General features: G+C 41.6%; 1 protein-coding gene across 3 annotated transcripts in view; it reads right to left on the reverse strand.

Annotated features, from left to right (window-relative positions):
- grk4 (G protein-coupled receptor kinase 4) overlaps positions 1 to 5,022 on the reverse strand; it is a 65,816-nt gene extending 60,794 nt beyond the window's left edge. Inside the window, exon 1 of one of the 3 annotated variants that reach the window (XM_047364943.1) lies at positions 4,696 to 5,022. In XM_047364943.1, coding sequence (XP_047220899.1) covers positions 4,696 to 4,747 — 52 coding nt within the window. In that variant the 5' untranslated portion in view covers positions 4,748 to 5,022. The remainder of the gene's footprint in view (positions 1 to 4,695) is intronic. The other 2 variants (XM_047364941.1, XM_047364942.1) reach the window with 2 other exon arrangements.
- Between the last annotated feature and the right edge of the window lie 10,591 nt (positions 5,023 to 15,613).

The raw sequence follows: 15,613 nt of genomic DNA on the forward strand, positions 1-15,613 counted from the left end.
CTTTTAAGTTTCCTACCTGATACAAGCAATAGATTTTATTTAAGAAACAGTCCCAGACAAGGCAATGAGAAAGGGGGTCTGAACAAAAACAATTAATGCAATGTAGGCACAGTGTTTTACGCTCATGAGTAAACACAATTTTTCAGCACACTTAACATGACCATCTGCTCCAGAACGACTCTTTAACAGGGTACTCTGCCATCTAATATGCTATGAAGTGTTGTAAACAGTGGAGTCTGCTGGACAGGCTCTGATAACGTTGTCTCCAAATGATTAAGTGCTTTTTAAATAGAGTTTACTGTGAAGAGCTGCTAACAGATGCATTAGTACTGCCTCCACGTTATGAAGTCACAAACATCTTTTTTTTTTTTTTACATCTAAAACAGCAGTAAACACTATGAAGTTGATGATGAGACATCCTGATATTTTGCTGATTAAAAACAATAACTGTTGGGTTTTGAGTATTTGCAGTGCAACAGTATTCATGCGCCTCAGACTTTTTCCAACATGTTGTCAGATTAAAACCACACAGTTCAAAGCATTTTGGGGTTTGGTGTGACACTTGAATGTAAAGTGGAAGGAAAGTTATATATGGATTTTTGTCTCTGGCAACACCTTTCAGTGCAGTCAGAGCAGAAAGTCCTTTTGGGCTTCTTCTCTACCAGTTTTGATCATTGACAGAAACTTTTGTCGATTCTTTACAAAAAATAGTTTTGGAAGGGCAACATCTATAGGCATCAATTTTCAAGTTTTGCCAGAGAATACCTATTGTAATTAGGTCTGGACTTTCACTGGGCCATTCCAACATATGAATATGCTTTGATCTAAATCATTTCATTGGAGCTCCGGCTGTATGTTAGAGGTTGTTGCCCTGCTGAAAGATGAACCTCTGCCTCAGCCTCACAAATGTTGCAGCCTGAATTGCCTTGTATGCAGCTCAGTAGGGCTGAAAGAATTAATCGGATTAATCTTGATTAATCTATTATTGAAATAATCGCCAACTAATTTCGTTATCGCATAATTGTTAACTGGAGTATACAGACTCTAAAACATGCCATTTGCTCAAAGAACAACCCACTCAGATACGTAATTAGGCCAAAAAATATATACATTTGCATTTAAGATGAAAAACCTTTTTCTGTAAATATGCTCTATCCAGAACCTCTCAAGTGGCATTGCTTTAGCTTCATCTAGTTTAAATTCTGTAAAAAAATCTCCTATTAAGCACCTTTTGCTTTCCGATTATTAATCAACTAATTGAAAAAATAGCCAACAGATTAATCAATTAGCCCTACAGTTCATTCTATCAACTATGACCAGCTTCCCTTTCCTTGTTAAAGATAGTGTCCCCACAGCATGATGCTGTATTTTCAGGCTGATGATGTGAGTGGTTAGTTTATTGCAAAAGTAGTGTTTTACACGCAGGGCAAAAGATTTTAGTGACATCTGACCAGAGCACTTTCTTCCACATGTTTCTAGTGTAACAAACTTCAAATGGGACTTCTTGCCACTTTCCCATTAAAAGGTCAAGTTTGTTAGGTGTACGGCTAATCATTGTCCTGTCAACATATTCTCCACTTGAGTTCTAAATTTTTGCAGCTCCTCCAGTGTTACAGCGGGCCCCTTGACTTCTTTTTTGATTGATACTCATCTTACCACACCTGTCAGCTGAAACATTTGGGATATTCTTTTATGACCTAACCTTACTTTAAAAATACTTCACAACTTCATACCCGTCAGCTGTGTTCCTTGGTCTTTCTTTTGCTTTTTGTTCTTTAATGTTCTCAACACCAAACACCAAACTTTAAATTAACGTGTAATAAACAGTACTTAGACACTAAGGCAATCAGAGATTCAATTCTTAGACTATCAATAAAAACCAACAGGTTGGTGAGCATGCCTTAGAACAAAAACTAACTTTCTCAATCTTTAATGGTGTCTCGGAGTTGACTTGTTGAAGGACACATCGGCATGGTAAACCGCTGCTAACTCAGTGGCTCGGACCCGCCGCTCACAGCATTAAGAAAAAAAAAAACTGTTTTAGGCAGAATGTGTGTGCTGTAAATCATGAAGGTGAACAAACAGAACCCCAGAGATACAGTTTTCCCTGTCTGTCTTATATTTAAAGAGTGGAGACTGCTCTGTTACGGGTGACCATGTGAACATTCGCTTCTGGTTCAAAAAGTAGAGACGCAGTGATCCGATATCAGCAGCCGATTTCTGATTTTTGGTTTCTGCCGCTTTGCTCAAAATAACAATGGAAGAGACTGTAACCCACACAATCTACTGTTTAAACAAGTGGTCCTAGAAATCCAATTAAAATGGGCTTAAAATAGAGCTGAAACAGCATCAACAATCTGTTTTTTTATTTTGAACCATTTGTTAGAAGTTTTTGTTGTCTGTTGTAACTTTTCTAGCATGAAAATTATATATTTGAAAATGATATATTTAATGTATGATATATTTGATTATTTGTTTACTTTGAATACTTCGAAGTGTAAAGTCTGCTTTTCAGTCACTGGACAGATGTGGTCCTATTCACGATGACGAAAAAGAGTGGTAATTAAAAGATGAATACTTTGTGTTGTAGCTAACATTTTCCATTGTAAAAAGATTTTAATTTATCATCAGGGGACCCACTAGACCATTACCTCAGAGATTTTATTCAAAGCCTGCCAACCATAATCTTGAACAGACATATATCTATAGCTCAAAGGGAAATAGTGGAGCTACTTTGCTGTAATTCATTCAGCCTTCCTGTTAGCTGCTGAAGCCGGCTCCTTCCACAATTAGAAGAAATGCACTCAAGGCGGGTATAAAATGACTTCCTGTGACAGATGGCTTTCTTTCGTACCCAAAAAGGTCTGGTACACAGAGCCCAAAATCACAAAAGTACAAAATGGTGATGAAGCAAAATGACCAGGATCCGTCAAAGTGTCAATCCCTATTGTAGAAACCAGAAAGAACAGCCACCATGAATCTGTAGCCATCTTTAAGTCTTCTTCCAACAATAAGAACTTCCACACCAAAGAGGGTTGGAAAAAAACTAAAAGGAAATAATAAAGTGATCTACTGTGAGGATTTTAATGCAGTGTGTGTATCCGTTTAAGATAGATTACCCACAATGCCAAAACAGCAGATCTCTCCATGCTGTATGTCTAAAAAAAAATTAAAATCATCTGACTTGTCTTATTTATTTAATCTGCTGCGAGTTTGGCGCAATCCTTTGACTGGGAGTATGACTGTCAATGACCGCAGGGTTAATCAAGAATAACGTTATTGCAGTTTTCAGCAACAGCATCGCAATTCCATATTTTCCTAATGTTTTGCCGCCATACTGGAGAATCCTTGCAGTCCTGAGCCGGCAGGTACAGATGACGTAATATACGTCATACAAACTTTGTGGTTGAGCAGACTGGAGGGTATGAATTAGACCATTATGGTGGGTTCATTGATCAGAAAAAGATGACATTTTTGACTTTCTGAATGGCCAGTCATGCTGAAAATAGTCAGATTTTGATCGCCAGCTGATTTCTAGGTGCATTCTATGTGCATCTCCAAAACAAGGTTATAAAATCCTGAAATATGATCTTAATCGTTGCAAACTTGGACTCATTCAAATATTGATTAATAATGTGAAATGTAAACCTTAACACATATGTTTCTGTAATACGCATCTGATCAACTACTACCAGTCAAACAAACATTTCCCAGCTTTATCTGTATCACATTATGATCCAATCTCTGAATGCACTCACTTTTAATCAGTGAAGGCCTTCTGGGGCCTCTAATGATAGACTATGTAATCTGGCAAGTGTTGAGCCATTGATGACAGGTCCAGGCAGAATTTAATGACATGGAAGAAGAAAAAACAAGGCCTGATGCCCTGTAAAAAGAAGAGGGCCCACATTAACACTGATCCACTGCTGCTGTGGGAAATCCATTTTAACAGCACTGTTTGCGTTTGGTCGTGAAATCATTACAAAGTAAGTGAAGCATTGAAGGCCTTTGCATATGCACACCAAGGCCGTAGAGACACTGTAGCGTCCGGTAAAATGATCCCCTGTGAGAACAGACGGATTTTTTGGTTACAGGTGAGCTTCTGCAGGATCACCGAGGTTCCCTTCCCTCTGCACGGAAAGCCCTCGCTGTATTCCTATTTCCTAATCAGCAGCATTGCAGCGAAATACACGTCTGCGGCAAAAACACCCTCGTCCACTCTGCCTTCCTAATTAAGGTTTAAACAACAATGAAAGGTAAGACAGGCAGTCCCGAGTGCAGCCAAATATCTCCACACCCTGCAACCTTTCATTTGATCACCATTACATAGGTTATGTCATCGTAAATAAGTGCTGGTCCTTGAGTGAAAAAATTTGCTCGACACCCTCCAATGCAACGCGATGCTGCAAACACTCCCTGCGCTGTTCATCTCCAGCCCTTCAGGACCTTATGTTCTATAACCTGCCTGACAAACCCAAAGTGCTTCCCCCAGTGCACAAAGAAGATGATTTCATCTGAAGATGTTTGCCTGGAGACAGAGCACTGCGCAATGATGGGAGACAGAGAAAGCATAAATCCTACAAGGAGGACAGCCTTTTGGAGGGCTCTGGCTCTCCTCACGTTGTATGTGTTCGGGTGAAAGAAAATTAGATTCAGGTTTTTTTTTTTTTTTTTGCTTTTGTTTCGGGTACTTACCTTCCCTCGCCTTCAGGAGAACCGTGTTGGCCACGATATTTTCAATCTCCATTGTCAGAACGTGAATCCCGAGCAGCCTCGACACATTTCACTCAGCGGGAGAAAAAAAGACGGTTTTTACAGATCAAAGGTGCCGACGGCCGCGAGGCTGCTGCACGCGCACAGGGCGAACGTAGCGCTGGCGCATATTAAGACTCAATTAGCGTTCGTCGGTCCTTTTCAATCCCATACGTTTAGTCAAACCCGAGCCTAACGGTTAGAGTGGAGCTTGTTAGCATTCACTGCCTGCCTGTCCGTCTTCCTTCCTGCTCCGGTTCCCTCCTCCTCCTCCTCTTAATCCTCCTCCTCACCCCTCCTCTCCGCAGCGAACCGGGGGAGAGTAGGAGGGATCAATTTACAACCACCGCAGCCACCACACATTCACTCACAAGTGCTTTCATACATAAATGCAAGGATTCCCGGAGCTGTTTTCTAAATTTGTTGTTCATGGACGCAGTAAAGGAAAGCCGCGTTTAATTCAGAACATAGATCCATATTCCATAGATCCGTAGGCTGTACAAAATGGGTGGTTCAAATCTTACTTCGTAAATTGGTACTAGGTCTACTATTTTGTCATTTGGCAGTTATAAATCGTAGCTAACGATCATTTACTATGGGGTTCCTCAAGGTGTAGTTCTTGGGGCACTTTTATTCTATATCTAAATTCTCCTCCATGCTTGAATTATATAGCATTACAGCTCCTCTGACCATACTTATGCTGATGACACATTAACCTTTTATTTCTTTTTCTGTCTTTTTTTGGTACAAAATGGTCATCCTACTGTGGGAGGTTTCTTTCTAACCAATGTGTCTGTTCCCCCATTCAGCATTATATTTCATACTAACTTAAAAAATAGAAAAACAATTACATATTTTTTTGTATTCTACCAAAACCCTACTGTAAGAAAGATGTTGTGACTCCAATTAATAATAAAAGTTATCTATCTCGAGATTGCTCCATTTGTCATATTTCTTAAGAGTCTACTGTCCCAAACAAGGATCTTATCCAAAATAAAAAGGAATAGATTGTAATACAAAGTTTTTGATAGTACTATACAACTGCATTATACTATGTATGAAATGTATTATTTTTATTTCCATTTAACTCCATAATTTGTAAAATTGCAAAGCTACAGCTGATTGGCAATGGTTTGGGTACATAAGTACAAAACGGTCTGTTTCCAGGTACAATATGTAAAGAGGTATGGATGACAAGGCAATCTATTACACTTGGTTGACTTTAAATCATTTCATAACCTGGTAAAAACCATATCATTTACATGAGAAACCATTTGACTAAGCAGAGGGTGTGCTTTCTGCTTAACCACGACATTGTGAGTAGGTACAAACTCAGATCCAAATTTTAACAGCCAAATAAAGTGCATCACTGATTCAGCCTGCTACCATCTTAAAAGCATTCAAGAATTCAACCAGACACAGAAAAAGTACAGGATGCTTATATTTTCAGTACATTATTGTTTTCCAGGAATGTCCCACTAGAAGGAGACTCCAGGTCAAACACAGATCTGTACACTCAGCAGCCACTTTATTAGGCAAACCTTCCTAGTAACTGTAAAATCTGACAGTCCCCTTAGGTTAAGTGCACTTATTTTATCTCTTAAACTATATTTTTATTTAAAAATTAGGTTTATGTGTTTTCCTACTGTCTTGATTGTTCTTAAGCTTTTCAGAGTTGAGACCATGCAAATCTGAAAGTTCACTTTACTCAAAGTTTTAAGGCAGCTCTTAATGTAGAACTTTCTTTTCTAAGTTAAGAGACATACAATTTATTACAGTGTGGTTGGACCCCCTTTTACCTTCAGAACTGCCTTAAATCCTTGTGGCACATATTTCACAAGGTTTCAGAAACCTTAGATAGCATCTATAAGTTGCTAAGATGAGCCAGTCTCGTGTTCTTAGTTTACTGTACTGGCACCCAGTGTGGTCTTTGTTGCTGCAGCTCATCGACTTCAAGGTTTGACATGTTGTGAATTTAGAGATGACATTGACTATACCTTAGTTTTAAGGAGCGGTTATATAAGCTACTGTTTTTATTATCTCAAGCCTGTCTGGCCAGTCTTCTCTCACCTTTGATATCAACAAGGCACAACTGTCGCTCACTAGATATTTTCTCTCCTTTTTCAAATAATTGTTTCTAAACCCAAGAGATGGTTGTGAGTGGAAACATTGTATATCTGCAGTTTCTGAAATACTCTGACCAACCCAGCTAACACCAACAACCACGTCACATTCAAAGTCCGTTTTCTCCCTCATTCTTATGATTGTTCTGAACTTTACCAAGTGAAATGTGTTCACTTGCTGCCATGTGATTGGTCGATACACATTTTGTGTTAACAAGCAATCATCTGTCCTGGAACTCCTTGGGATCTGGTTCATGATCTTAGAAAAGCAGAGATGATAGATAGATAGATAGATAGATAGATAGATAGATAGATAGATAGATAGATAGATAGATAGATAGATAGATAGATAGATAGATAGATAGATAGATAGATAGATAGATAGATAGATAGATAGATAGATAGATAGATAGATAGATAGATAGATAGATAGATAGATAGATAGATAGATAGATAGATAGATAGATAGATAGATAGATAGATAGATAGATAGATAGATAGATAGATGAATGATAGGGGCGGAATTAACATTTGAACAAAATGTTCTTGAAAAGGTACAGAGTTCAAAACATGCTTTCAGGTTGCCTGAATGTGTCAAGTCGCTGAAACAGTCGAATGTTTTCTGTTGGTTTTAGTTGAAGAGCAAATATTACATCAACAAAAAAATGTTAAAGCTTTTTTATTTATTCAAAATATGTCATTCACAGATAAGGACATTTTTTCTGACACAACAGAACAGATAATGTACCAACCATCCCCTGTAGAATGGCTCCATCTTGTGGTGATAATGCATAAAGACAAAAGGACATCACACATGGTCGTCCCCCAACATTGTAACAGTTTTGAAAAGGTTTAGAAAAAGTAGCTTCTTTAAGAAGAGCTACTTGTTGTATGTATTTATTATATACATAATATACCATAAGCAAAGTGTTATTGTGAGAAAGTAAATGCCAGACCCTGTTTAGTGATTGTTAAAATTTCAGTTCATAAGCAACTCCTCTTCAGTGAAAAGTCTAATACTGCGTTATCTGCAGACTTTGTACTCAGCATAATAATCAACACATAAAAATTAAAGTCTTTTTTCTGCCAAGATTTAATAATTGGTTTTACTCTATGGGTTTATGTGATATGCATTTTACACACCTGGTGATGCTGTTGGATTAAACGTACAGAACCTCCAAAATGCTTCACACCAATTTAACTTTTTCACGTTTTGTCACTTCAGTGTTTGTTATTAGGTTTTTCTTTCAACACATGAATATGTTTGATCTAAATAGTTTCACTGTAGCTGTTCAGCATTTTTTATGTGTCCCCTAAATTACTTAGGCAAACTGGAAATAAGACAATTATAGCTCATCCATAAATTACAGATTTGTGGAATGGATGAATAGTCATCGTCTAGTCAACAGCTTCTCCCTCCTGAGCTGTGGATCTCTGGAGCTCCTCCAGAGTTACCATTGGACTGCTCTCTGATTGATGCTCTCCTTGCCTATCTTCTTAGTTTGTGAGTTTAGATAGACAGCCGTGTTTTAGACATTTTGCAGTGGTGTCATACACTTTCCACTGCCAGGTGATGGACTGATCATTGTTCTTTGAGTTTTTTATTGTTTCCACAGCGTTCCCCCTGACCTGTCTGCTGTGTTCCTCAGTCTTCATGATACTGTTTGTTTACTAATGTTCTCTGAGGCCCTCATAGAACAGCTGGGTTTATATTGAGATGAAATTACACACAGGTGAAAACTACATTCTAACTAAGTGACTTGTGAAGACAGTTAATTAAACTGGATTTTATTTAAGGGTTTCAAAGTAAAGTAGGTTGACTACAAATAGGCACCACAGTACAGGTCCTTCTCAAAATATTAGCATATTGTGATAAAGTTCATTATTTTCTATAATGTCATGATGAAAATTTAACATTCATATATTTTAGATTCATTGCACACTAACTGAAATATTTCAGGTCTTTTATTGTCTTAATACGGATGATTTTGGCATACAGCTCATGAAAACCCAAAATTCCTATCTCACAAAATTAGCATATCATTAAAAGGGTCTCAAGACAAGCTATGAACCTAATCATCTGAATCAACAAGTTAACTCTAAACACCTGCAAAAGATTCCTGAGGCCTTTAAAACTCCCAGCCTGGTTCATCACTCAAAACCCCAATCATGGGTAAGACAGCCGACCTGACTGCTGTCCAGAGGGCCACTATTGACACCCTCAAGCAAGAGGGTAAGACACAGAAAGAAATTTCTGAACGAATAGGCTGTTCCCAGAGTGCTGTATCAAGGCACCTCAGTGGGAAGTCTGTGGGAAGGAAAAAGTGTGGCAGAAAACGCTGCACAACGAGACGAGGTGACCGGACCCTGAGGAAGATTGTGGAGAAGGGCCGATTCCAGACTTTGGGGGACCTGCGGAAGCAGTGGACTGAGTCTGGAGTAGAAACATCCAGAGCCACCGTGCACAGGCGTGTGCAGGAAATGGGCTACAGGTGCCGCATTCCCCAGGTCAAGCCACTTTTGAACCAGAAACAGCGGCAGAAGCGCCCGACCTGGGCTACAGAGAAGCAGCACTGGACTGTTGCTCAGTGGTCCAAAGTACTTTTTTCGGATGAAAGCAAATTCTGCATGTCATTCGGAAATCAAGGTGCCAGAGTCTGGAGGAAGACTGGGGAGAAGGAAATGCCAAAATGCCATAAGTCCAGTGTCAAGTACCCACAGTCAGTGATGGTCTGGGGTGCCGTGTCAGCTGCTGGTGTTGGTCCACTGTGTTTTATCAAGGGCAGGGTCAATGCAGCTAGCTATCAGGAGATTTTGGAGCACTTCATGCTTCCATCTGCTGAAAAACTTTATGGAGATGAAGATTTCATTTTTCAGCACGACCTGGCACCTGCTCACAGTGCCAAAACCACTGGTAAATGGTTTACTGACCATGGTATCACTGTGCTCAATTGGCCTGCCAACTCTCCTGACCTGAACCCCATAGAGAATCTGTGGGATATTGTGAAGAGAACGTTGAGAGACTCATGACCCAACACTCTGGATGAGCTAAAGGCCGCTATCGAAGCATCCTGGACCTCCATAAGTCCTCAGCAGTACCACAGGCTGATTGCCTCCATGCCACGCCGCATTGAAGCAGTCATTTCTGCAAAATGATTCCCGACCAAGTATTGAGTGCATAACTGTACATGATTATTTGAAGGTTGACATTTTTTGTATTAAAAACACTTTTCTTTTATTGGTCGGATGAAATATGCTAATTTTGTGAGATAGGAATTTTGGGTTTTCATGAGCTGTATGCCAAAATCATCCGTATTAAGACAATAAAAGACCTGAAATATTTCAGTTAGTGTGCAATGAATCTAAAATATATGAATGTTAAATTTTCATCATTACATTATGGAAAATAATGAACTTTATCACAATATGCTAATATTTTGAGAAGGACCTGTATTTGTTTGTAATGGCCTATACATACCCTGCAAGGATGCAGCCTGGGCTGTGGGAACAAAATGATGTGGTTCTGTTCTTCCCACTATGGTTTGGGAGTTCTTGCAACTTGGCCCCGACACATCACATGGGTACAACCTTTTTCTCTTTGGGAGTATCTAACAACTATTACATACAAATGCTGCAGGAGGTGTCATAATTTGGTTTGAAAAGAACTCAAATGCAGAGATCAACTGAAGTCAGGTTCAGAACTTTGATAATAAAATACTGAAGAAAACAGAACTTACACAATGATCTTGGACTAGGAGATTCCATACTCCTGGAGCACCCCCCACAGGGCATCACGAGGGACACAGTCAAATGCCTTCTCCAGGTCCACAAAACACATGTGAACCGGTTGGGCAAACTCCCATGAACCCTCGAGCACCCTGTAGAGGGTATAGAGCTGGTCCAGTGTTCCACGGCCGGGACGAAAACCACACTGCTTCTCCTGAAGCCGAGGTTCGACTATCGGTCGGACTCTCCTCTCCAATACCCTGGCGTGGGCCTTACCAGGGAGGCTGAGGAGTGTGATTCCCCTGTAGTTGGAACACACCCTCCGGTCCCCCCTCTCATGAAGGGGGACCACCACCCCAGTCTGCCAGTCCAGAGGCACTGTCCCCGACCGCCACGCAATGCCGAAGAGGCGTGTCAACCATGACAGCCCCACAACATCCAGAGACTTGAGGTACTCAGGGAGGATCTCATCCACCCCCGAAGCCTTGCCACCGCGGAGCTTTTTAACCACCTCGGTGACTTCAGCCTGGGTGATGAAAGAGTTCAACCCCGAGTCCGCAGCCTCTGTTTCCACCACGGAATGCGTGATGGCAGGATTGAGGAGATCCTCAAAGTACTCCTTCCACCGCTCGATAATGTCCTCAGTCGAGGTCAGCAGTCTCCCGCCCTCACTATAAACAGTGTTGGCGAAGCACTGCTTCTCCCTCCTGAGGCGCCGGACGGTTTGCCAGAATCGCTTCGAGGCCAACCGGTAGTCCTTCTCCAAGGCCTCACCGAACTCCTCCCAGGCCCGGGTTTTTGCCTCTGCCACAGCCCGGGCCGCAGCACGCTTGGCTTCACGGTACCCGTCAGCCGCCTCAGGAGTCCCACAAGCCAACCACAGCCGATAGGACTCCTTCTTCAGCTTGACAGCATCCCTTACTGCCGGTGTCCACCACCGGGTTCTGGGATTGCCGCCGCGACAGGCACCGCAGACCTTACGGCCGCAGCTACGGGCAGCAGCATCGACAATAGATGCGGAGAACATGGTCCACTCGGTCTCTATGTCTCCAACATCCCCCGGGATCTGGTCGAAGCTCTCCCGGAGGTGGGAGTTGAATACATCCCTGGCTGAGGGCCCCGCCAGGCGTTCCCAGCAGACCCTCACTATGCGCTTGGGCCTGCCAAGTCTGTCCGGCTTTCTCCTCCTCCAGCGGATCCAACTCACCACCAGGTGATGATCAGTGGACAGTTCAGCCCCTCTCTTCACCCGAGTGTCCAAAACATGCGGCCGAAGGTCTGATGATACGACACCAAAGTCGATCATCGACCTCCTGCCTAGGGTGTCCTGGTGCCAAGTGCACTGATGGACACCCTTATGTTTGAACATGGTGTTCATTATGGACAATCCGTGACTAGCACAGAAGTCCAATAACAAAACACCACTCGGATTCAGATCGGGGAGGCCATTCCTCCCGATCACGCCTCTCCAGGTGTCACTGTCGTTCCCCACGTGGGCGTTGAAGTCCCCCAGCAGAATAATGGAGTCCTTGGGAGGGGCACTATCCAGCACCCCCGACAGGGACGCCAAGAAGGCCGGGTACTCTGCACTACCACTCGGCCAGTAGGCTGAAATGATAGTCAGAGACCTCTCCCCAACCCGAAGGCGCAGGGATACAACCCTCTCATCCACTGGGGTAAACTCCAACACGAGACGGCTGAGCTGGGGGGCAACAAGCAAACCCACACCAGTCCGCCGCCTCTCCCCGTGGGCCACTCCAGAGTAGAAGAGAGTCCAACTCCTCTCAAGGAGATGGGTTCCAGAGCCCAAGCTGTGCGTGGAGGCGAGCCCGACTATTTCTAGTCGATATCTCTTGACCTCCCGCACAAGCTCAGGCTCCTTCTCCCCCAGCGAGGTGACATTCCACGTCCCTAGAGGCAGCCTAAGCATCCGGGGATCGGGCCGCTGAGGTCTCCACCTTCGTCCGCCACCCAATCCTCTTTGCACCGGTCCCTCACGGTTCCCCCTGCAGGTGGGACCATACAGTGTTGTCCCACGGTGGCAGACAGTAGTGAAAGCATCATGCCGTGAGAATTTCTTCAGGAGGGAAAGGAAAGGTGGTCAGAGCTGCGAGGAAGATGGATGACATTAAATACAAGGCAATGTCAGAAGAAAGCCTATTAGAGGCTGCAAAAGACTTGAGACTTAGGCTGCAGCAGGAAAATGACCCTCAATGAAATGGTTTAGATCAAAGCATAATCATATAACTCAGTCAAAGTTCAGACTAAATACTATTGAGAATCTGTGGCAAGATCGGAAAAATTACACACATGGACAAAATTGTTAGTACCCCTCGGTTAATGAAAGAAAAACCCACAATGGTCACAGAAATCACTTGAATCTGACAAAGGTAATAATGAATAAAAATTCTATGAAAATGAAAAGATTTAAGTCAGACATTGTTTTTCAAACATGCTTCAAATAATTATTTTTAAAAATAAACTCATGAAGCAGGCCTGGACAAAAATTATGAACTCTTAACTTAATATTTTGTTGCACAGCCTTTTAAGGCAATCACTGCAATCAAACGATTCCTATAACTGTCAATGAGACTTTTGCACCTCTCAGCAGGTATTTTGGCCCAGTCCTCATGAGCAAACTGCTCCAGTTGTCTCAGGTTTCTCCTGTTTCAGCTCCTTCCAAAGATGCTCAATAGGATTTAGGTCAGGGCTCATAGAAGGCCACTTCAGAATAGTCCAATGTTTTCCTCTTAGCCATTCTTGGGTGTTTTTAGCTGTGTGTTTTGTGCCATTATCCTGTTACAAGACCCATGACCTGTGACTGAGACCAAGCTTTCTGACACTGGGCAGCACATTTCTCTCTAGAATCCCTTGAGATTTCATTATACCTGCACAGATTCAAGACACCCTGCGCGAGATGCAGCAAAGCAGCCCCAGAACATAACAGAGCCTCCTCCATGTTTTACAGTAGGGACAGTGTTCTTTTCTTCATATGCTTCATTTTTCCATCTGCGAACATAGAGCTGATGTGCCTTGCCAAAAAGTTTAATTTGTGTCTCATCTGTCCATAGGACATTCTCCCAGAAGCTTTCTGGCTTGTCAACATGTAGTTTGGTAAATTCCAGTCTGGATTTTTTATGATTTGTTTTCAACAATGGTGTCTCCTTGGTCGTCTCCAATTAAGTCCACTTTGCCTCAAAGAAAGTCAGATGGTGCGATCTGACACTGATATTCATTGAGCTTGAAGTTCACCTTTAATCTCTTTAGAAGTTTTTCTGGGCTGTTTTGTTACTCTTCCTATCATCCGTCTCTTGTTTTTGTCATCACTTTTCCTCCTGCGGCCTCGTCCAGGGAGGTTGTCTACAGTCCCATGGATCTTAAATTTCTGAATAATATCTGCAACTGCAGTCACAGGAACATGAAGCTGCTTGGAGATGGTCTTATAACCTTTAACATGCTTGTCTATAATTTTTTTTCTAATCTCTGGAGACAACTTTTTCCTTTGCTTCCTCTGGTCCATGTTGAGTGTGGTACACACCATGTCACCAAACAGCACATTGACTACCTGTAGCCCTATATATAGGCCCACTGACTGATTACAAGAATGTAGACACCTGTGATGCTAATTAACGGAAACACCTTGATTTAACATGTCCCTTTGGTCACATTATTTTCAGGGGTAACATCATTTGTGTCCAGGCCTGTTTCATGAGTTTATTTTTTTAAATAATTCTGTTGAAGCATGTTTGAAAAGCAATGTCTGACTTTAATTTCTTCATTTTCATTGAATTTTTATTCATTATTACCTTTGTCAGATTCAAGATATTTCTGTGACCATTGTGGGTTTTTCTGTCATTAACCAAGGGGTACTAACAATTTTGTCCACGTGCAAATATTAACACTCTCTCCATCCAATCTGACTGAGCTTTACCTGTTGTTTAAAGAAGAATGGGCAAAAACTGTGCAAAGCTGGGTGAAACATATCCCAAAAGACTTGAAGCTGTAATTGCACTGAAAACCTTGTATAATTTTTCTATTGCTTCACATGCACCACTTTGTGTCCACATAAAATCCCAGTTAAACAGATTTAATTATAGAATTCCACCACTCAGGGTGGCAGCATGTTATAGTAGCTCTCTTGTTTTCATTTGGATATCTTACTTTTAAAAAACCCAAATCCCTCATTTCGTGGCTGAAGATTGCTTTTTATTAGGACCATTGTTTCCTCTAGTGTTGGATACTGTGCCGCTGGAAGGATTTGTGCTGATAAATGTTTACATTTGGACATTTGCTTTGATGCGTAACCATTGGAACAAGATGGGTTTTTTTTCATTTACATCTGGGAGTAACTGATTAACATCTCTAAAGCTCAAGTAATACCTCAACTACCACCCAAAATCTTCAATGAGTTGAAAAGGAGACGCTGTGGAAGCAGAGCAAAGAAAAGAGAGAGAAGGAAGACGTTCAAACCATCTCCTCCTTCGAATATGATGGGTAAAATTAGATTGTTGGGAAACAAGTTGGATGTACTTCAAGCCCTTGCAAGGATCCATCCAGTATTATGTGTTTCACATAATATCCCTGACTCCAGCGTCTTTCTACCAGGCTTTCTGACCATACAAGCAGACAAAAATTTAAAGAGGAGCGGCAAATGCAAAGGAAGTGGATTAGCAGTGTTTTAGCAGTGTTTCTGAACAACAGGTGGTTTAATCCAGGACAAGTTACTGTAAAGTTTCATCTTTGCAGACCAGATATTGAACTGTTAGCAGTAAGTTTTCATCCATATTATTTACCTAGAGATAGTATTGGCAATTGCTTTTATTCCACCATCAGCTGTTGCTGATGCTGCACATGATGTCATCAGCTTAGTTTTTGCTAAGCTACAGACACAAAACCTCAATGTGTTTGTGGCAATATCTGGTGATTTTTTTTCACACCTCACTCTCTGCTAAACTTATAACGTTTCATGTTTTTCACCTGCTCTACCAGAGAAAAGAAAACGTTGGAATTGT

This window comes from Girardinichthys multiradiatus, chromosome 5, assembly GCF_021462225.1.
Source record: "Girardinichthys multiradiatus isolate DD_20200921_A chromosome 5, DD_fGirMul_XY1, whole genome shotgun sequence".
NCBI lineage: Eukaryota > Metazoa > Chordata > Actinopteri > Cyprinodontiformes > Goodeidae > Girardinichthys > Girardinichthys multiradiatus.